The sequence below is a fragment of the Diadema antillarum genome, unplaced genomic scaffold, assembly GCF_040938485.1.
Source record: "Diadema antillarum isolate AM-2024a unplaced genomic scaffold, OU_Dant_1.0 scf00000035, whole genome shotgun sequence".
Lineage (NCBI taxonomy): Eukaryota > Metazoa > Echinodermata > Echinoidea > Diadematoida > Diadematidae > Diadema > Diadema antillarum.
The window spans coordinates 2,380,846-2,405,361 of record NW_027270924.1 but is presented as its reverse complement, the minus strand read 5'-3'; the positions used below and the strand labels follow the sequence as shown (position 1 = coordinate 2,405,361).

Sequence of the window (24,516 nt, the reverse complement as noted above, 5' to 3'; positions counted from 1 at the left end):
TATAATGCCAAATCGATATTAATTTTATGATGTATCATACCAGCTACATGCATTTGAAATCAAAGGAGAACACAGAAATTAAGAATATCATTTCGCAGTTTTGCTTAGGTAAGAAAGCGCCACTAATTCATTGTAAATGCCATTCCGCATGGAGACTTATAGTATTTCCTTTGTCACAAATTACCCAGAAGAAGAAGACAAGAAGAAGAAAAAAGGACACAACTGCCGGTGCTTCCCGTATATTCTGTTCGCGAAATAAAAATCATTATTTTATCACCAATCTTTAAGCGTGCTCTTGAACTCTTGTTCGAACGGATAATTATGACTATCGTTCTATGTATGTTTCCATCTTTCTTTGTATCCTTCTTTCGATAATGTGTGTGTGTGTGTGTGTGTGTGTGTGTGCGTGTGTGTGTTAGAATGTCCATCATAATGATATACATGCAGGTAAACAAAGAAATGTTCATACCAGTTTAAAGAAATATTCATGGCAGTATAAAAAAAAGATATTCATATCATTTAAAAGAAATATTCATATCAGTTTTAAGAAATGTTCATGCCATTCTAAGAAATGTTCATGCCAGTTTAGAGAAATAATTGCCTATGCAAATGATAGTGACATAAAATAAAATGTAGATTTCGCTATTGCTCTTTGCCACTGATCTGTTAGTTTCAGGAGAAGTGAACATAATGGATACTGAAAACAAAACAAAAAATGGGTTGGGGAAGTGAAAACCGGTGGAAACACATCTTTTGCCAACATTGAAAGCTAGCTATAGGCCTAGTTTGTTTTATAACTTGCGTTATTTCTCTTGTTGTCGTAAGTATACATAGTTGATAATTATTTGAATGATGACGCGAGATGTCTACCATTTGAGCCATTGTCATTCATGGAATCTCTGTGTGTTTGTATGAAAACTGGTCAAGATGCATTGATGGGTAAAAACATGCATAGTTTGTGTAAAACTGGCATTGTCTGTATATGGGACTAATACACTTACAAGAATAGGCATACCATGCTTACCCGCACCCCTCCCCCATCCCCACCTCCACGACAAGCACACGCAAAACATGTACCACCATATAGGCAACATGCGACCTGATAAAACAAGGTTGAGGGTGAGGGTATTTTGCCCAGCAAGTCCATTGCATTCTTGCGTTTGAAAGCTTCCGGCAGTAATTTGCTGGTAAGTTAACTTCGACGGAATGTAAGGGCAAGAAAAAGACTGAAAAAAAAAGAGCGAGCAAGAACAATATAGGCAGATATGGTAAGGAAGAGCAAGAACACGTAAGTCCTACAGTCAAATATAGTTATAAAACCAAGCAAACCAAGCCAAGCATTCCCATAAACAGTTGTGTGTTAGAGTTTGTGTTTGTGCGTGGATATTGTGTGTTGTCAAACTCTTTTACTTTTTCCCCTTTGAGAAGGGAGGAGTAACTATAGTTCGTGCGTTTATGCAATTCTTGCAATGTGTATATGGAGTGTATAATGTAATGTGCTAGGTAAGGTCTATACATGAACATGCGTGTATCTAAGACAATAATGCATACCAATATAGATTTTTTCCTTTTAAACATAAACTGGGTCTTCATTGTTTTCGTGGAACTCCGCGACTGAACTCAAGGAGCTGCAGGACACGCCTATGAAGACGAAGGTTTTCAGGATACTGGAGGAGCTTCCAGAACAGCGGATATTCCACTCAATTTTACAGTTAATGCACGGTATAATAGTTACACCTGACCATATACCAATCAATTAATCAATATATTTATAAGAAACATAATAACGCACGCCGGTTTCCTAATACGGTCTCCTAACACATAATTATCATTGCTTATCTAATTTTACTACACAGAGGCTACTCTTATAAAAAGTAAAGTGTATACAAGAACTAGTAGATATAAGAAACTGTGCGCTTATATAACATTATGGAGACATCCCCCTTAGAAAAAAAAAATCGATACTGTTATGACATCAGAGACTGTAGGAAGGATACCAAGAGTCTTACGTCGATCTGCCTCTGACTCACGTGACAAGAGATTGTGTAACCATGGGGCCAAACGTGGGGCAGAATTACAAGAAAAAGATGGTAGTAAGGATTACTGTACACCAAAGCTTGACTGTCTCTACACTACCAATCGGTCACTGACCTTAGTATTCACCTCCCCATCCTCCCCCCCCCCCCAAGAAAAGACCTATATCAAACCAAGTCATACTCCACAAAACTTTTCTTTTAGAGATGCTTCAGCAATACCTATCAATAGTACATGAAATTAGTTCACCTATGCATTAAACTCCGGTGAAAGTTTCGTGGCGTTCTAGACAATATCGTCTGTTTCTCGTAAGCAAAAGACAGCAGTCATATAGTTTATTTCAGAGGGAAACACTAAAAGAGTTCAAACTTTTTAAAGTCACTGTTTACCATTGGGAGCAGTGATTAAAAAGACATGTTCAAGGATCACATTTGAGGCATATGTGTGTAGGTCAGCTGTATTATAAAACACCCTGCCATACACAAATTTTGCAATAAAGCCTGAAATATAAGGAGACAATATTCTTAATAAACCAGACTGTAGACGGTTTATTCCAGAAGCAATTTTAATAAAACCATTATTAACATTTTGTGTATTTCACAATACTTAACACTGATTATACTGATCAATATATTTACACCGGCTGTCCATCTCCCTAAGTCACATTTTAGAACTAATTTGAAGCACTAAAGCAAGGTTTTGTTTCATCTGCAATTTAAGGGTAGATAATGCCTTTAACACTTCGGTTCCATTTATAGTCGGTCAATTGGCAACTTCATCATGTGCAATATCAACTGTTCTCTGCGGTTGTGTGTATACTTGAGAGTAAACTCACATTGTTACACGTCATAGAGCATTCGCTATTTAACAGCAGAACGGCGCAATTTATGACCCGGTAATACGACCGTGTATATGAAGCTGTAATATTTTTGAGTTCCGAATCGTTACTGCGTATGTGTCCTTTTTTCTGTCTCTCTCATAGAGACGCTAAGCAATGCTAAGCGAGATATGGTTGAGGGAAAGCTATGATCATGTAGTCATATGGCCACATTCTTCGTAACTAATGACGAACGCTTACATCTGAAAGCAGTAGAAAATATGTACGAGCACTGTGGTAACACATCTGCCAACTATATACAGTCATCACATGCACAAACACGTTGTTATTACATAGATTTTAAGTTCCTTAAGAATTCACCATGATATCATACCAAATTGAAAACGAAAAGAATAGTCAGGAGACAAAGTGTGTTGAACAAACACTATCATATATCATATATAAAGCTCACGTCATTTAACAGAAAAGAAAATTCTGGTTTAGCTTAGATACCGACTAGTCATGATGGCAAAATTTGAGTTTGTTGGGTCAGATGATGTCTGACACTCATAACGAGGTTGGAAAAATTTAACGACACGGTAAGAATTTTGGTATTCCCCGCACAAAGACTGTGACGGAAGAGAAATCCAAGTAACTCTAGATAAGCCGTTGTACATTCGGTAGTATGAGGGCAGCAGTCCAAAGAACATGTAACGCTTTGTGATGAATATTCATTGGCACTGCGCCGCTTTCCTCAATGAAACCAACCAGCACAAAAACAAAATCTAAAAGTTACTGTATGTCAGATACATACGCCAGTGAGCTTCCACTTTGTTTCAGACAGCCGCCTTTTGATTGGACCACATACTTCCCATTTCCCGGGATTAAGGAGTGCCGTCGTGAATATTCATGAGCTATTCACTGCTCCTTGCTCTCATCTTCGGATGGAAATTGGAATATAAAAGGGGCTGTAGAAGGCCGTAGCAAGAGTCGTCTTGAATATCTTTGCTTGGACCAAGCCAGGACCATCACTCTTTCCGTTTCTGATCCCAGTACTGGATTCCAGTAGTGAGTTCCCGTTCTCGGTGCTTGAAAGACCAGAACCAGACCACTCCCGGAGATACAGAAGCGACCGACACACACAGTAAGCCGTTCTTTCTCAATCTTTCTTTCATTTTTTTAAGTGTTAAATCGTCAGTTGACTTTTTTTTTTGTTGCATCCCTTCGGTATTTACTATTAATCATCAGTTTGCTGGCGTTTGTTTAAATGTTATGGGAACAAAATCATTTAAAGGTTGTTTGAATCAGCTAACAAAAACTAATGTAAAAATTTGGCATTGTTTGTAATTCTTTAGTCGCCTCGGACTTGCTTCTTCATTGTTTTTCATTTTGATTGCTTTCAGGAAAGTCTTGAGAATATTTTAAAGATAGAGGTAGTTTTCTGTTGATCTAAATACGCTTAAGGAATTCCTTGTATCAATTCAATTCAATTCAACTCACTTCATTCATTTCATTTCAATTCAGTTCAGTTCAGTTATCAATCTAGAAGGTAACCGCAATGATACGCTCAGCTTTATCCAAAATGTCCTTGCGCACGATTGTCATTAGTACATGTACCCGCATCTGTGTTAGATTATAGGGCAAACAAGAAACTGCTACACGCAAAATTTTTGCTTTGAAATTGAATAACTACCCCCATTCCCCCCCCCCCCCCAAAAAAAGATAAGACCCAGACGACAGGCTTGATTAGAATTATGACCTAAAGTGTCACGTAGGTATTTACCAGATCGTGACAGTTTGATTTGGAGTTCTCTTGATAGCAAGAGTGAGGACTAACAGAATAATGAGACGATCTGAGGAAGGAGCGATGTAAAGTTGAGAAGGTGAAAAGCTTTCACTGAGTCAGGACTTTCTTTCATTTCTATTTTTTTTTTCTGAGTACATAGGCCTATATTTCTCTCTTATGTACAAGAACGTGATGTTTACAAAAAAAAGTGTAACTTTCACTTTTTCATCACTTTGGTTTGCTTGCTTTTGATCTATTTTCAATATGAAAAAAGGTCATTTTTTTTTTTGTCAGGAAGGTACAAAATATCGTGGCTGCCTCTTGGCTTCATATCTGTAGAGTCAATCAATATAAAGATGTAAATAAGTCTTAAGGGTAGGAGTAGCAGAAATAATATTCGTAAGTGATATCCAGGGTGTTTTTAGTCGTATTTTCCTCCAATTTCTTGTCCATTAAATGTAAATAATCAATATACTTCAAGTATAATAATCAATCTTGAACAGCACATTTTCTTGCCCAATGTTGATACATGTCGGCTGCTGTCATGATTTGATGGAACACCCTATACCTGTTCCATTTTGTATAGTTTTATATATCTATGTATGTAATCATTAAATATATTTCGTATATTATATCCTGTATATAACATGTGATATAAGGCATAAGGTTGAATTTATACTATTTTAGAATAAGATGGTGGACCCATCTGGTGTCTTGTTTAACACTCTGTGATTCTTCGGAGTCGTGGATATCATTTTAGATGGTTGACAGTTCTAAAGTCAAAAACGTTGTGACCTGTTTAAGTGTCGATTGGTATCGCGTATAGCGTGAAAACAAAAGATATTTCCCGAGAGATCGAAACATCTTCAGTCAATCACATCGAAACCAGCTCTGTGGTTATTAGTTCATCCCGTGATAATGTCAATTACTGCCATATCCTTGTTTCTTGTGCCTTTTTTGCGCAACTTAAAACCGAACAGCTGATCGAGCGGGACATTCCCCGAACAAACTCCAGCAAGATTAAAATGAAAGTAATTGTGCCTTTGATTTGTCATCGTCTGACCAAAGAGCTATAAGGGGGTATCTCACCGAACGGTGAATGTTTGCGAAAGTATATACAAATTTTAGGTTTCTTCAGATTTCGTGAACAGTGGCAATCAAAAGTTCGTAAACAGTTGCAATTAAATTCGCAAACATATTTTTTCGTGTCTCAGAGAAATTTTGAACATGTTTAAAATGTTGAGATATCATCCGCTTCATGAACAAGGAACAGATTGAACAATAAATTGCAAAAATGGTAAAAATCTTATAGAATGTTCAAAACAGACTCTTTGAAATTCAATTTCAAACTCAAATTCAAATTTTATTTTCACTTTTCTTCAACAGAATATACAAAAAAAAATATGATAAATCTGACATGCGAGTAGTTGAGAATATACATAGCCAGCGAGGGATAACAACATCTTTCATCTTAATTCCAACCAACTCTCAAAAGAAAAGTTAGAAGTAAATGGGGAGAGGCCGTGTAAGCAATGCACACACACTATGTAGTCCCAATCGTAATTTCGTATCGCAGATATTTCAATTTGTATTTTTTTTTAAATATATACTAGTACATATGCATAGTTCAAATTAGAAAAGGTTGGGAATGGAAATGGAGGGTCCAACTAAAAACCTACCTACCATGTAACTCAATGGTGTAACTCGGTTTCCAAGTTGCACTGGTCATGATGGTTCGTGACTTTTTTTTCCAGCGGGCATCCGGTTTATACCATTTGTGGCTTGGGTTGCTAGGTGCTCTCCCATAGATCAATTCTTAGAGAAAGTAATTAGGCATACTAACCTAAGTCTATGAGAGTCACGAGTTGTCGACCCAAATTTACATTACTATTTTGTACATTTCTCTCTTCCTGTCTGTTTGTTTGTATGTGTCTGTCCGACTGTCTGTCTCCCTCCGAGTAGGTATATGTCAGTATGTGCTGGTCTATGTTTCTTGGGTATCCAATAGTGTATATGTCTGTTCCTTTTTTTTTCCACGCGATCTTCATAAATGGTCAGAAAGTAGGAACATGTTTTGTTTGGAGAGGTGTCACTTTTTCTAGGATGAGTTCAACTAGGGGCGAAAGATATAAAATTGTTGAACTGCCCTCTCTTTTCCGATCGCAAGAATTCTCCAGACTAAAAAAAGAAAAAAAAAAGAAAAAAAGGTCATGATGATTTTAAAAAATGTAAAAGTGACGGCACCCTCTCCATAATGACGGTTCCGCTTCCCTTGCACGAGTGAAAAGCTTGACAAGCTAACTGACATAACTGACATAAACTTAATTCGCACACGACCTGTTCACGTTGACAGAAGGCTGCCCCCATAGACGTAGAAAATAGATAGGGGAGGGAACAGTCATATTCTTCTCTTTCTTTGCTTTTTTTTTCTCTCTCTCTCTATCGTTTGAGGCATAAATACCAGCACCCTGTTACATGAGCCATTCCCCGGAAACGTCTCTTCAAAGACTAAGAGAATACCTATTGTTGTTGTTGTTGCTTAATGCACATAGAAAATAATTATTTAAAGGTTACAATAAAGTTAAAATACCATAATGGTGAAATTATACGGGTATACTTTGAGAGACATACTGGTTCCTCCGGGCCAGGGATCGCTTACACAAGATGCTGGTGCCAACAAATTTGAGCATTCCGCGGATATCTTCAATGACGGTAATGGGTAATGGGCGTATTCCCGAGTCTATTTCATGTGGTGTCTCATCAATATCTTCTAGACGTGAGGATGGCGTATACAAACTCTGATGTGATATTGTTCAGAAATTTCCCCACAATTCACGATAAATGCCTAGCACCATAATAATAGATGTGCGTCTACGATGTTCCTTCCCCATGTTTCTATACACTGCAAAAAGTCCGGTGTTAAATAGTGAACACCGAGCTGGTGTTAAATTTTCGGTGCTCATTTATGGTGCTAAATTAACACCCCCGGGTGTCACTTCCAAATTTTAAACTGTTTTTTGAAGAGTTTCTTAGTAACTGCACTTCTTGTTGATTTTTAATTTAAACACGACGATCAAGAATTTTACATTAAAATACTAGATTTTTGAAAAAATGTGAAAATAAATTTACACCAAAGTAACACCAGCTGGTGTGGTCTCTTATTGAAGCTGGACGGGTGTTAAACCATTGATATTAACACCAACAAATATCAAATCAACACCATGTGGTGTCATCTTTGAATTAACACCAGTACAGTGTCAAAATAACACCAGGTACAGTGTCAAATTAACACCACGAAGTGTCAGGTGAACACTTTTCAACACCATCACAGTGCATTTTTAACACCTGTGGGTGTGGTCCTTTATTGAAGTTTGATCGGTGTTAGATTTAACACCCGTGGTGTTAAATCTAACACCGATGTTTTTATGTAGCGGATGATTCTAAAATAATCTGTGTTAACAATTCTTTCCGTGCTAATGAGTTTGAAAATTGTGCACAAATTCCTCACACATACCTATGGGCAGTGGATTAAAGGGACATACCAGACGATTTTCATAAGTTCACATCATGTAGTACATAAATCGACAGCTCCATGTAGAGATTCGTGGAATTTATTGGGGTCCTTGAGCAGAGAAACCAATAAACTGAAAATCCTAAACAAATTACACTGAACAGTGTTGATGACATCAGAGCCTCACTTATTTCAGAAGTGTAGCAGTGTAATTCCACTACAACACCGCTTGCTCAACAAGTTCACATGTGAAGAATCTATGCATGCCTTCTTTTTTTGTTCTGCTCCTATGAGCCATAACTCATGCATTCTTATGGTGAGGCTACATGTCATCATCCTTGTTCATTGCAATTTGTTATCAACTCTGAAAACATTCTCATTCCTCATCCCAATCACTATGAATTCTGAAACTCTGAACTCGGTTTATCTAATTTATAGTTGTTCATATGTAAAAGTCTGAAAATCATCTCGAGATCCCCTTTAACGTGGCACGCAGAGAGTTTATGTTGCGAGAAGCACACACGCGCGCCTGCATGCGTGCTTGTTGGCGTGTTCTTTTTCTTTTCTCTCTGAGCATAGAGTTAGTTATAGTTACATAGTTACGAAAAACACAGGATATAAGAAGAGAGATTAGATGGGGGAGTGGCCCCTCTCGACCACCTCCGCATCATAGCACAGCGGTAGTGAAATTACCTTTTTAAGTTGATAAAACCAAATGGAAAACACCATGATCTTGTCAATATACAAAGCAAACTGAGAAGAGTATACAATAATTGTGGAACCTTGTAGTAATTATACATTGTCATGAAAACTGAAGTGATGAAAATGAAATAACGACACGTCAACTACGAAATACGGAGGGGCCCACTAAAAAGACAAAGCTTGTAGAATATCAGCCCCTCAAGTAAAGAGAACGTCAATAGAAAAATAACATAATGGACGAGGAGAAATAAAACAAAATCATCTATGGACTTCACGTTGGGCCGATTTCGATACCTTTTTAATGCCATGGGGTTTTTTTTCTTTTGTTAAGGAGATTATTATTTCTTGTCCATATGTGTAGTTTCTTGAGAAGCAATCAATATGATGTTAGCTTTAAATGCATTCGTTTATCATTTAGATTTCTCTATGTTATGCATGCACATACATCAACAAATGCCTACTTGATATAGTGCTTTATAAGTTTTTGATAATGTAAATGAAATCTCAAGTGATCTTTGAATGCTGAAAACAAAATGTTGAGATAAACAAATGTCTGTCTATGATGCTTTGTTCTTTGCAGTTCGTGGAGAAATCAGCATCAGCTCCGAAAACCAGGAAACAAAACGGCGCACTAAAAACAAGATGGGAAGTAACAAAACCAGCTGGGGCTATTTCCCCATCGCTGTCGTGGGCATCGGTGAGTAGAAACACTTGGAATAAGTTCCTCGAAAATGATGATAATAATTATAACATTAACAAGCAGCAACAGCGACAGCGATGATGATGAGCGTGATGAAGATTATGATGATGGTTAAAAATGGAAATGTGGAACGATCATCATCTTCATGGTATTGATAATGATGGTGACGATGATGATAGTGCTGTTGTTGGTAGCGCTTAACGATGATAGAGCAGTTACCGTTCCACGACGTTCACACGATCTAGGAATACATTTTAGTGGTGAAATATTTCGAAAACCAGTACTCCTTAAAATTGTTTGAACAAAGGTTCTTGAAATCTGAAGTCGTTTAAATTTTAGAATACGACTGTCATACAAATCGTTTTACTTCAAATTGTATATTGATGATGACTTAGCTTTTTACATTTCTAAAACGGTAAAGTGCTTATAATTGCTGACAAATTAGAACAGAGAACAAAGATATCTTAACTGCTGATTAATCACCTCATCACAACGCATTAACATACCTAACGAGCAATCGAATATTTTTGGTTGTGTTTCTGAATTTTTTCTTTCTCTGACTTTTTGATCATTGCATGAGTCTCTATTCCCATACGCCTCATCTCATTGAAAACCGCATGCATCTTTTGGGTAGTCAAATTGAGGTACTATGTATTCATATTTTCTGTATATTTTTGTAATGTCAGTAGTTGTTTTTTTTTAAGGAGACTGCCAACTAGGGGCACAGTCACATGCACTTATTTAATGACTATTGTTATTATTGTTGCCGTTTCTTTGACTGCTCGCTACAATTATCACTATTTCCTTTCTCTTCACCCCCTCTTAGTGCCACACTATCATACCTGTCATAATAGGTTACCCTACATGAGACCTTTTAAAGCAACGATATCAATAAAACGTTAACGATGCTATGGCTTATTTCAAGAGGAAGGATTTTTAATGGTAATCAAGTGATAATGTTCCTAAATCTACCAGCAAATGCTTTAACATGAGGAAAATATCGTGTTGCAATATCATGACATTACTGCCATTAAATATATGTTACTGTGAAAGTTTATTAACTGTACTTCCTCCGTTTCTCTCCAAGCTCTCCTCTGCTCTTTTCTTTCATCTCTGTTCTTCTTTCATACATCATCTCTCCCCCTTTCTGCCACTTCCTGTTCTCTCCTCTGAAATCAATATACTCTCTTCATGCATCTGTCATTAACATCAAAGTTTTGTCCTTCCCTCCTCCCAAGTCACAATGGCCATACACATAAATCACAAAATCGAGTGTGTCCTAACTCGTTTATGAGTGTGGGGATGTGGACGTGTGTGTGCTTTTCAATATTGAATTGTACGTTCCCCTTTTACATCATATCATAACATTTGAACTTATTTCAACTCTTCTGAACAAAGAAGTGTGCAAGCTTGCAATTTAAGGCAGAATGCATATATTTATGATGACTTATCACCGTTTTGCTTCCAACCATAGGCACACGCCATGCCGGTGGAGCAAACACTACAGACGACTTCTGGAAAGTCCTCTCGGAGGGTAAGGAATGCATCCAGGAAATCCCCGCCGACAGGTGGGTCATCGACAACTTCTACGATGAGGACCAGACCAGGCAGGGCAAGATGGTGACGCGTCGGTGCGGTCTCATCGAGGACATGGACGGCTTCGACAACCTCTTCTTCAAGATTTCCCCACGTGAGGCCGCCTCTCTCGACCCCCAACAGAGGCATCTCCTCGAGGTCAACTACGAAGCCTTCGAAGATGCCGGCATCAACCCAGACCTACTGGGAGAGTCCTGTGGTGTCTTCGTCGGCATCGGAATGATGGACCACGCCATCCAACTCGTCGATACGTCGACCACCGACGCCTACACACTGACCGGTATTGCCCACAGCGTTTCGGCCAACCGCATCTCCTACGCCTTCAACCTGAGAGGTCCGTCCTTCGCTGTAGACACAGCTTGTGCCAGTGGACTGACTGCTCTTCATTTGGCTTGCACCAGTCTGTGGAACAGAGAATGCAACATCGCTCTCATGTCGGCGTGTAACAACATCATGCTGCCAGACATCACTGTTGGGTTCAGCGCCCTCGGTGTTCTGTCCCCCGACGGCCGCTGCAGTCCATTCTCCAGCACTGCCAACGGATACGTCCGCAGTGAAGGGTGGGGCGCCCTCGTGTTGAAACCTCTTGACCAGGCCCTTGCAGACAATGACCACATCTACACCGTCATCCGCGGAAGCGCCATTGCCGCGAATGGAGCGTGTAACAGCTTAACCATGCCTTCTCCCCCTGCCCAAGAATTCGTCATGAAGGAAGCCTACGAGAAGTTTGGCATCAACATGGATGACGTGCACTTCGTGGAAGCCCACGGTACAGGTACCATGGTTGGGGACCCACTGGAGGCAGAAGCCATATCCCGTGCCTTCGCACGCAGCAGCGACAAACGCCTGAAAATCGGCTCCGTCAAGAGTAACTTTGGCCACACCGAAGTCGCCGCCGGAGTCACCGCTGCGATCAAGGTGGCCTTGATGATGGAGCACAGGGCGATCCCTCCGACCATCAACTTCGTCTCTCCAAACCCTCACATCAACCCAGACGAGATGAATCTGGAGATCGTGACAGACGTCCAACCATTCCCGACTGAAGACAAGCACATCATCGGACTCAACTCCTTCGGGTTCGCCGGCGCTCTGGCTCACTGCATCTTCGAGGAAGCGCCAAAGACGAAAGCCAAGCAGCTGACAGCAGAGCAGACGTGCGGCTGGAAGTTTGGTGACAATGACACCGAGGGCCAGTCAATCGTCATTCCTCTTACGGCCAAGTCACCCGAAGCTCTGGCTGCCGTGGCGAAGCAGTGGCAGGATGTGAGTCTAGACCAGGACGCCCTCAGCGTCGTGTCTTGGCTTTCCACCCGACGCCGACTGCACGAGAACAGGCTGACCGTCATCTCAAGCTCCGGCAAGCAGTTCCGCGCTCAGATGAAAGAGTTCGTTGAAACAGGTAAGTAGACATTTTCCCCAAATCATTACGCTTTCATCAATACATCGCTTGAAACTATCGATACAGTTTGTCATGACATTTTAGTCCTTATCTTTCGGCCTTAGTTCATGTTCATGTATCGAGGAAAACGCACAAATGAAGTAAGCAATTAAACAACAAACGCATGACCCCCCCCCCTTACAAAAACGTATATTTCATTCGAATATAACACTTGTAAAATTCCACATTTCCACAATTGCACTTTTTACGACATTTCTGGGAGACAACGAATTTAGAATGTCTTTCACACTTGGTTATATAACTGACGAGATAAGTGGTGCTTCTTGTTTTGTTTTTGTTTTCAGGGGGTGCCGAGAACGTGACGACTAGTGCGATCTACTCATCGGAACCCAAGATCTGCGTGATCTTCCCCGGTCAGGGCCAGCAGTATAGCAACATGGGGAGACAGCTCTACAAGACCGAGCCCGTCTTCCGGCGCACCATCGACGAGTGTGACGCCATCTTCAAGAGGATCAGCGGCTGGTCCGTCCTGGAGGAGAAATGTAAGTCACCGGTCACGTTTTCCTTTGTGACTTTAGCAAAAATGTATTTGCTATACTAACCTCGATCCCACCATGAACAGGGCGGTGTTACAGATGAAGAAAGAACTTCTGCTTTCCTTTGAAGTCACGCTCGGCACCGCCGAGAAGTTATGCGCTTATAACTGCAGTTGGTATCCAGTTGCTTTGATGAAGGAGCACATCAGTAATCAGGTCAAGAACTCTCACAGCAGAAAATACCTCCTCACTCTCTCTTTCGATGTGCTGGCAACAATGAATGTGTGTACCTTCAACTGGAGCTGCGAATCCAACCGTAGTGTAAAAATCACACTTTTAAAGATAGCCCTTCCCTTTTGCATTCCTTCCCAAATAGCACAGAACATGATATATTCTACCAGAATGACAAGACTATTGTAAATCTATAACATTTATGTGATATTAGAAGGTTGTTAGCCGTTAAGATTCAAATAATGCACCAAACGCTCACCGTAACGTATTCTGTGTACTAGGTACAGCTGCATACATTAATCCTCCTGTGGTTGTAATAATTATACTTATACACCACTTGTACTTCGAACAAAAGATATGCATATTAAAGCTGTCAGCTAGAAATGAAGAATTCACTAGCTTCTCTTACTTTGTTGTCGATAGCAAATAACAACACACCACTTACATGAACTACACTTGTAACTAAGTGCATCACACAGGTCTGTAAAACTAGACTAGTAGTTTAGATTTGTAATTCTTTCGTAGTACGAAAAAAACATTCAAATCTTAACGGTCATTTTACTAAACAAATAAAGACCCTCTTGAGTTCAAAATTTGCAGGAGGTTTCCAAATAATGTTTTCTTCAATACCTAAGTGTTCTCACCAATTTTTCAAAAATTTGCATGTAAAAGGGATTGGCTGTCTTTGATAGGAAAATGTAAAAAGCTAACGTCCGCAAACTTGGAAAAACATATCTTTTTAAGGGGACCTGAATTTCTTTTTCATTTCGATTTGCACATTATCAGAACAGAAACACATGTTTATAATTGTTAATTCTTTGCTAAACTGATTTAAACAAATGAGAGTATTTCATTCAAAATTGTACGTTGAAATATAGCTTTCAATTCAATTACAGGAGTAATGTTTTCTTCGTCTCCAAATTTTATCTTGGCGCTAGAGCAGTGCCGAGCATGACTTGAATGTTAGACATCCTGTTATGCTTTAGAGCTCAAATATGTGTTTGCATGAATTACAAAGAGTTGCTGCTCCATCGATACAACACCTCCCTGTAGCTAATATTCCTTATGTAAGATTTTAAGGACAGATGAATGCATGTGATATTTATCATTTGGTGTGCTGATGAAAAGAAAGGCGAGCTCTCGTATGAATGCATAAACACATTCCAATGTGTTATATGTTGATAGATATTATCTCCCTACTTGGTACTTTATGAAATGGGATACATGAAGGCTTGTGTTGAATACATCGTATCGTGTTCACGATTAAAGGACAAGTTCATATTCATATACATGTGGATTGATAATAACGCAGCAATATCAGTAGAAAATATTAGTGAAATTTTGAGGAAAATCCAATCCGTTCAAAAGTTATGAATTCTTAAAGTTTCTGTGCAGCCACCGCTGGGTGAGAAGACTATTAAAGTTGATGATGTCACATGTGTAGAAAGAATATAAAGCAAAATATAAAGAGAGTTCCACAAAATTTCATTTTTGTTAAAAGTACACATTCCCTCAACTTGTAACTGACATTAAAAATGTGTTTATATGTTCAGGCTAATATTACTCCCCCTGCCTTCTGAAAAAAAGCAAGTCATGTGCACTTTTGTATGCGAGAAAAGTGAAAATATTTTGAATCTTCTTTTATTCTCTCTATACTTATCGTTCTACACACATGACATCACAAGCTGTAGTAGTCTTCACATCCAGTGATCGCGGAACTTTAAGTTCAAAAATTCATCACTTTTGAACGGATTGTCCGACTTTACTCAAACTTTCACCAATGTGTTCTAATGATATTGCTGCATTCTCTCATTCCATATGTTAAAGAAGGTGAATTTGTCCTTTAACGTTGATGACTACACTTGATTATCGAATTCACACAAAAAATATATATCTGTATATACTACACATGCAAAATGTCTAATAAATGAACGATGACTTCGCTCCTTTGATATAGGGTTCTTTGGTATATGTTAGAATAATTCAAGAACTTTACCAAAGCAGCATCCACTATGCAGTTGCTATGGGACAATATCAATATGTGTAGACATCACTGTGGAAGTATATTACAAGAAATTTCGTGTGATATGCATTACATAAACAATTGCTCTAGTATTACAATTCTGGTATTATGTGAAAAAGGGAACTAAATTAGTGATGCCACAACATGATGCGAACTTAAAAACATTGTAAAATATACTCTGTTGGCTCTCAATAACAAACGCATGTACCTAAAACCTGAAAAAGGAAGTTATTTTGACACCCAATTACAATCCACTAGTCTGTGTTTCATAATACATTAAAACGTCCCTTTGCAAATGATAATCCCTTGCCCAAAGAAACCGTGCCCCTTGCAATATCAATCCGTTGCTCTGATTTTGCAAGCGTGCACATGAGATTGTTGTATCAAAGGGGTAATCTATTCTTTTCTTTTTTTTTTTGCAAATCCTTCACTAGTTAAAGCGCTACTATGTGGATTGTGAATTGAAAGTAACATTGCATTACTATAGATAAGTTAAGTTTGTTTTATCAACTGTTAATGACAAAGAATAAGCAACTTTGAAATTCGAAGTACAATTTTTTTGTCCGAATTTCTGTGCCGAGTTAATCATATCTTTGTACTTTTTGTGTCCCTCATTACAGCTTAACATTTCTACTCTTTTCCAACTTCTACACAAAACACGCTATCCTTGTATGAATCAATTTATGAATTAGTTCTTTTTTTCAGAGAAATAATTCGAATTGACAGACAAATTTGTTCACGTGCTTGATTATATTATTCACAATTCTCAGCTCTGTTCGTCGAGCGTCCGAAGTCGGCCGACTACAACCCTGATGCGTTCATTAACGATCTGGAAGTCTCTCAGCCCGCCATCCTCTTCATCCAGCTCGGTCTTTTCAACCTCTGGAGTCACTGGGGCGTTAAGCCTGCTTGCGTCGTCGGCCACAGCCTCGGGGAAGTGTCCGCTGCCTACGCGTGCGGAGGAATGACGCTGGAGGAAGCTGTGGAGACCATCTACATCAGGAGCATCGAGCAGGGCAAACTGAAAGGCACTGGCAGTATGGCTGCCTTGAGGATGACGCTGGAGGAGGCAAGAGAGTTGTGCAGCAAGCACGAGCGCCTCTACGTAGCTGCCATCAACGCACCTGGCGCAATCACCATTGCTGGCAACACGCAGGCCATCGAGCAGATTGCCGCCGATAACCCGACCATAGCCAAGCAGCTGCGTGTCCAGTGCGCCTTCCACACACCCGACATGGACCCTACGGAGAAGACATTCAAGGCGAAAATGGAGAAGGTAGTCAAGACGCCGGCTGGAGTGCGCAACATACCATTCTATTCCACCCTGACTGGAGCCCGGTACGAGGGAGACTTCAAGACGGCGTACTGGTGGGACAACATCCGCAACGCTGTGGAATTCCAGTCAGCCATCGAGAACATTCTCCGTGATCTGGAATGCGACATGTTCCTTGAGTGTGCTGCATCTGCTACTCTCCTCTCATCCTGCAATCAAATCGCCAAGGGGTCGGGCATCAAGATCCAGCTGACCACAGTCCCATCTGGGCAAAGAAATCAAGATGATCGCTTGTGCGCGCTGCGGGCTGTTAGTACCATGCACAACAATGGCGTGCCACTAGACTGGAAGAACATCACCCGTGACTCGGCCATTCACACCAAGCTTCCCTTGTACCCATGGCAGCACAAGCCCTTCATGCTCGAGCCAGAGTATCGCCGAAAGCGACGACTTGGTTTGGATGATCGCACATTCAAGGGACAGAACGGACAGCTGTGCTTGGAAACATTCCCGTTCCTAAATGACAGGCTGGTCAAAGAAAAATTGGCGTTCCCGGAGGCAGGGTTTGTGGAGTACATGCTCGAGGCTTGCGGCTCTGGCAACGACCTTCCCATCTTGAACAACGTCACCTTCGGCAACCCAATTGAATGGCCTGAGGAGAAGACTGTGACTGGAACAAAGAAGTCGACACTGAACCTGGACCTTGTCAGGGATGGCAATAAAATCGAAATCAGCTACAACGGTGAGCTGCAGAGCTGCGCGGACATTGAAGAAGGCGTGGCCGACGATGCCAGCATTGCGGTAGGTGATGCTCTCCAGCGCTGTGCAGAGAAGAAGACTGCAGACGAGTTCTACGGATACCTACAGGACTTGGGCCATGAATATGGACCAAAATTCCGAGTCTTGACAGAAGTGCATCGAGGCAAGGGGGAGAGCATTGGATACCTTGAACCAGCCCAAGACAACAAGCAGATAATTCAGACGACCCATCTGGACGCCTGCTTCCAGCTTCTTACCTACGCGTTGGGAGCACGCTCAAGTCTGTACCAAGCAAGCCGAGTTGGAAGCATCAAGATGAACGTGCCATTACTACCTCCTGGGGAGCAACTCATCGCACATGCTTCCATCAGTGACTGTGACAGTTATGCCCTGAGAGGTGACATCACAATTGCCCTGCCCAACGGAAAAGTCCTCGCAGAAGTCAAAAACTGTGTGTGCACAAACACAAGTGGCACACAGACCAGCGTCGACATCAATAAATGTCTCTACAAGAGAGAGTGGCAAAATGTTGCCGCTCACTTGCCAGCAATCAAGGATGTCGCAAAGGTGTTTGAAAAGGACAATCTCACGAAGCTCTTCCCAGACTACATGGAAGCCATCACAAGGGCTGAAGAGGTCTACCACAACATGGGTGCCATCTGCTTGGCCTACATCAAGAATGGCTTGGACCAGGTGCCAGTCAAGGAGCGGTCTGATTACCTGGATCAACGCTACTACCGCCGACTTGAAAAACTGAAGACAGACACATCAGTTCCCCACATCAAGTACGAAGATATTCCAAGAGTCAGAGAGGAAATGCTCAAGAAAGTACCAGAAATGAAACAGGAGCTCAGCATGGCTACAAGCCTAGGTGAACACCTCCCCACCACACTTCGAAACCCACAATCAGCGATGACGCTCCTCTTCAAACCAGAATGCATGGCGTCTTACTTCCTGGACTCTCTGACCACAACATTCTACTACAAGGCGACAGCAGAGGTTGTGCGACAGGCTGTATTGAAAGCACTGGAGACGAAGTCCACTGTACGGCTCCTGGAAGTTGGTGCTCGCATGGGCGGTCTCACACATCACATCCTCGAATTCCTGGAAGACCTTTGCCTGGAAGGGCGGGTTGAGTATGTCTTCACAGATCTCAGCGTTGCCTTCTTCCCGCATGCCCGTGATCACTTGGCTGAGTATCCATTTGTCAAGTACCAGCAGCTGGACATCGAGCAGGACATCGAGGGTCAGGGCTTTGTTCCCGGATCTGTTGACATTTTGATTTGCCTGGACACTCTCCACTCAACAGGTGACATGGATGAGGCCATCTACTACATGCGTGATCTCATCTGCGACAATGGATGGATGATTCTCATCGAGGCCACGACAATCAAGTTCATCGCAGAGCTCATATTTGGTGCACTGCGTCTGTGTTGGGTGTTCGAGGACTTCAGAACAGAATGCTGCTGGATGGGCCAGAAGGAATGGAAGACGGCACTTGAAACGCATGGTTTCGATGATGTCGTTGGCTTGTCATCACCCAAAGAACTCTTCCATAGTGTGCTGATTGGACGCAAGGCCGGAGGTGATGATGCCTGCAAGAATCCCAAGGCCGCTCCTGTCACCACTTCCAAGCAGTGGCTTGTGGTATCTCATCCAGACAACGCCCAGTTCGTCAATGTTGTCAAGTCGTCTCTGTCTGGTACAGTAACTTCTGTCAGCTACGAGGAAATCATGAAGGCAGATCTGAGTAAGCTCAAGGAGGATGGGGCAGTCATGGAGGCAATATTTGTCTGGAATGTCGATCATGACAATGGCTTCAAGGTTCTTCTGCACTTTTTGCACCAGATTGGTGTGAACGTGGAGAACGTTTGCAAACTATGGATGGTCACCTTTGCAGCTACAACCGGGGAGAGACCCATCAACTCAGCCGGCGCTGGAATGGTTCATGCAGCAGCAAATGCATGTCAAATTCCATTCGTGACAATCGACATCCCAGAAGACGTGACAAATGGAGACAAGGTCTGGGCATCGTCGCTGACAAGCACCATCCTCGGCAACAAGAAGAGCGACATGGAACTGGTGGTCAAAGATGGTCTCTGCCTGGCACCAAGACTCTCCCGCATGCAGCTTCCCGAGATGAAGGTGACCGAGACCCCATACTGGCAAGTAACGAGAGAAACAGATCCACTCAAGGCGCAATCTACAGTGGACGATCTGGGCATCGCCTACCAGGCTAACATGACTCCGGCTCCTGGAACGGTGCTTGTGAAGGTGTCTGCTGTCGGTATCAACAAGAAGGACATTGACCTTGCCCAGGGCACTGCCTCAAGTGATACAGACCATGTAGCATTTGGCACGGAATTCTGTGGTGTCGTGGAGAAGGTGGGACAGGGCGTTTCCAATGTTAAACCAAAGGACGAAGTTTTTGGTTTCGGAGATCACTGTCTTGCATCGTACGCCATCGCTAGTGCTGATCTTATCGTAAAGAAACCACAGAAAGTGAGTGCAGCCCAAGCAGCAGCAACAAGCTCATCCTTCGCAAGTGCTTACTATGCCTTAGTAGAGCGAGCCAACATCAGAAGTGGTGAGACGGTCCTCATCCAAGTCTCAGATCTGGGAATGCAGGCTGCAGCAGTGCAGATCGCCAAACAAGCTGGTGCAAAGATAATTTGCTCTACGGATAATGCCAAAGAGAGAGCCGCTTTACAGAAGCTTGGAGCAACAGTTGTCCCATCACATTCCTCTCCATCGTTTGCTAGCGATGTCATGAAGGCAGCAGGTGAAGCCGGTGTCGATGTAGTGTTCAATTCTCTGCAAGGAAAGCAGCTGGAGAAGAGCATAGAATTACTCGCTGCAGGCGGCCGATTCTGCGCAGTAACCGGTAATGACGACACAAACTTCAAACTCCAGATGCGTCTACTACAGAACAACAGATCACTCATCCCTTGCAACATTGACAGCCTGACTCAACATCAGAAGCCTCTACTTCAGCGAATCCTCCAGAAGGTATCCGGCTTGATGCAAGACGGCAAAGTCAAACCTCTAGATGTCCAGGTACGTCCAATCACCGACTACCCAACTGTGTTTGCTGACGCAGATATCACGTCAAACGGCAAAGTTGTGATTGAGATCCCTGCATCTTTCAAGCCTAACAAGGTAATCTCCACAACTCAGCTTTTCAAAGAAAACGCAACCTACATTGTCACTGCAGCTGGCTCAGGGATCTCACAAATCGTCGCTCGTTGGATAGCTAACAATGGTGCCCGACACATAGCTATGTGCTACCTCAGCGAAGATGGAAAGTCCAGGGCGAGCAGAACGATTTCATACCTGACGAACAAGGGCGTGACTGTCTACGAGTACTGCAACGATCTGCACGTGCGAGGACCCGAAGGAGGTGTTGCTAAAGTCCTAACAGGCCTGAAGGGAAAGAAAGCTCCCAGTGTCCGCGGCATCTTCTGTCTCGGTGGCTACCGCTTGCCCGGCAAAGAAACGATGTCAGATGTGACATACGACAGCCTTCAAAAGATGCTGTCCTCCAAGGTCCGTCCAGCGAAGTTGTTCCACATCATGACACAGAAGATGGAGATTGAGTTGGACTACTTCGTCACCCTCTCCAGTGACGACGTTGCGTGGGGAAACCCATCCTCCCTCGCGAGCGTGACCGGAGACTCGTATCTGGAGTGCTTCGCAGTGAAGAGGCGCTCCGAGGGAAAGCCGGCTCTCAACTTGCAAGTGGGCGCTCTGCGCGGCATCGACGCATACGAGTTTGGTGAGCAGACGACATTGCCGGTCAGCGACGGAGAACTCAGCCTGCACGTGGAAGAATTCTTGACGGTGCTTGGCAAACTCCTACAGTCACCGGACACCCCACCTTGCGTCTGTCTCACAAACCAGGTAATCACCTTCGTTAAATCACACATGTTTCATCTTCTGAATTTCATAGTGAATCGATCATCGTTAAAGGACCTATGTAGTGCAAAATCATGTTTAGTTAACACTACAATTTGAACATCTCGTCCTTTTAGCACAAAACAGAATCAAAACGTTTAAAATGGAATACAATATATAAAGCGTAGAAAGGATGCGTCACTAATTAGATATCAAACTTGATGAATCTGGGTGTCTTCTAATCAGTTTCGAGAAACGCATTTCCTTTCCCACTGCTACTGAATAATAGCATTTTGTGCGAGATGTAAGTGTGCGCCTCAATTCTTCTTTAATTTTCCTCCCTTTCACATAGACACGGGCAAAAATTGTAATGAAGCATATCATAGTAAGTGCAGATCCAAGATTGACAGTTCATAATTGATGCCTTAATTGTTGCTCGCCATCAGAGTACGTACAGACCGCTACAATGAATTACTTCTTTAAGTCTTTCTGGAGTGAAGGCATTCAGGGCATCAAAACATTGAATTGTCAGCTGCCAAGAAGCCGACTCCATATTTTTTCAGTGTTAGTTCACCTATTTTGCTAAGTCAAGAAATATTAATATTCTAAGCATCGACGATTGAACAATATCCTTTATGCAATCAATTTTGTAGAAACTTAGAAAATTTCTTACATCTCAAATTGTTTTCTAATTATGCTCTTTCGCTCACTGTCTAATTACAGGACTGGGAGGCGCTCCTGAAGTTCAGCCACGATCACTCCCTGAAATTCCGCCACCTAGCGGCAGGCGAACAAGTGGCCATGTCAGAATGCAAACTTAGTCTGGAGGATTTGCAGCAACAGGTAATGTCGTGTGAAGGTTTTTGTCGTTCAGGGAAAGTCAGTAATGGGCGTAGTTAATGGAGGGAATAGAGCAAAGGAATGAGTACCGGTACACAAACCTCGTGCAAGTTGGAACTAAACTGGGCACATTCAATCACAGCTCTTTTTGTATGATGATTGCGTATTATGTAATAGGCCTACTAAAGGAGGAAACTGAGTGGAAAACGTCCATTTCTGAAAATGCATACGATATTCCAGAGGGAAAAAAACCCAGTGATAAATGAATAAATACAAAATTAAAGATTATAAATTCTCGAAAGAAACTGAAAACATTTACTGCAGACTTTCCCATACAGAGCAATTTTTGCTCCGTGATACGTTGTATCAAAACAACATGATACTTATTGATTATAAATTCAAGGATTTTTCAGTACACAACAGCAAAAATTAGAAACGTGGAAATTAAGAAAACCGTGATGCAAATGAAGCTGCTTTCTTGTAATTCCATGCCAAACTAAGAAGCTGTCGCAAAAATACCAAGATACACTTAGAATTAACGTTCGAGGTCGTTAATCAATGACACGAACCGTACATTTTGAACACGCTCACCATAATGCACAATATCATTTAGCATTAAACAAGGGAAGTAATTTGTGTAGTCCTTCCATCGCATCAACGAAGTGGTCTTTGTTTGATACCAGTGACTTAATGCTATCAATTTTCGTTCGTCATCATCATTGTCGTGTAGGTGAAGAACAAGCTCGGAGACCTGCTCTGCGTCAATCCCGACACCATCGACCTCCGTCAGCCAATGATCAACTACGGCGTCGACTCCCTGATGGCTGTGGAAATGGTCACGTGGGCCAGCCGCGAGCTGAACGTGGTCATCTCCCAGTTGGACATCTTGGGCGGCATCACCACTGGACTGCTGCTGGAGAAGGCCATCGACAACAGCGTGGTCATCTAAGCCGGCCACCACCAACGCGACGACGAGGGAAGTAACAGGACTTGAAAGGTGTCTTCCCAGTGCTCCTAATACACCATTTCAACGTTCAAAAATCTTTGGTATTGGTATGAGGAGGTAATTTACCATCACGGCAGTCTTTTTACTATTACTTTTTTTTCCTTTCATGCATGAATTTATGAACAATAACTCCGAAGTACAGTTTATATTTTAAGCAGATTACTTTTGCGGTTCATAACGATGTTGCTGTATTATATGGATTTATTTTATTTTATTTTTTACGTTGAATAAATATATGGTATGTGCATGGAATGTCACTTTATGTTTGAACTACACTGAATGATTTAAAAGCCTTGAGATTCGCGCGCGATGACTAGAATCCACAGCATTTGGATCAATGTTTCCATGATGCTCGATAATGTTTAAGCCAAAGCTTTTCTTTACGTTGAATAAATCTACGGTATAGGCGCATGGAATATTCCTGTATGTTTGAACTCCATTGAATGATTTCAAAGCCTCAACTTAGAGGTGCTGACGTACTTACTGTCGGCATTATACAGAAACGCAGATTTTCTCTACGACGTGTTAAGGTAATAATGATCGCAAAAGGCTTCGTCGTAGTGTACCTCCTCTTCCTAACAATTTATTTCATACTAGCTTTGTACATCTTGTGTTATTGTGGCTATTCATTTATAGCTGCTTGCTTAAAGTAAACAGCATAACATTTTTTTTTTTCATGTGATTTGAGTAAAATTGATAATTGTGCAATATTGTGAGCCCACAAAATGAGCTGGGCCGAGTTGTCAGTTTAGTATTTATTGAATGCGCTGCATGTTACACATCTATATACTTTTTTATTTTTAAACTGTAAGGACAGCGACACTGACAACACCCTCATGAGCGAAGCACAGACTCATGACTGGGCTATTCAGCCGCTTTCGTATAGTTCAATCAAATACACGGTAATAACTAACGCTACCGCATTATAAAGCACTAATAAGTCGATCGTTACGTAGATTATGAAGTAAATGTGTGCAAGAAGGACACACGTGGACATAATGTGAACGACAATGACTTTATGCCACATGCAGCATTAGACTCGTATGACTTTAGTTTTCATGATTCTGATAAAGCGAATTGACGTGCAGCAGAACAATCACACTTGAATATGACTTGCAATATTGATTGTTGTTTATTTTAAATGCAAGATCCGTATACCTAGATCGGTGACAGAAAGAAAAAAAAATGTGTCAAAGTTATGTGTTTCATGTTATCCTCGCTGACTTGATCTTTAAAAAAAGAAATTTTTATTTCGCATGATGATATTGATAAACAGATATCGTATGGCAAATTGAAGAAACAATTACTTTTTATACTCATGCTTTTCTGATGATTGCTTCTTGGAAAATTGACGGGCGAAGACATGACATGACGTCAATACATTACATTTATATGATGAAGTTTGTAAA

At 41.5% G+C, this 24,516-nt stretch overlaps 1 protein-coding gene across 1 annotated transcript; it reads left to right on the top strand.

Moving 5' to 3' along the window:
• Window positions 1–3,724: 3,724 nt before the first annotated feature.
• Window positions 3,725–23,271, top strand: LOC139744135 (probable polyketide synthase 1). The gene is made up of 7 exons (XM_071654592.1): window positions 3,725–3,995; window positions 9,431–9,547; window positions 11,025–12,545; window positions 12,890–13,087; window positions 16,106–21,267; window positions 21,985–22,104; window positions 22,832–23,271. Exons 2-7 carry the CDS (start codon window positions 9,493–9,495, stop codon window positions 23,048–23,050), a joined length of 7,275 nt encoding a protein of 2,424 aa, XP_071510693.1. The 5' UTR covers window positions 3,725–3,995; window positions 9,431–9,492; the 3' UTR covers window positions 23,051–23,271.
• The last annotated feature ends 1,245 nt before the right edge of the window (window positions 23,272–24,516 follow it).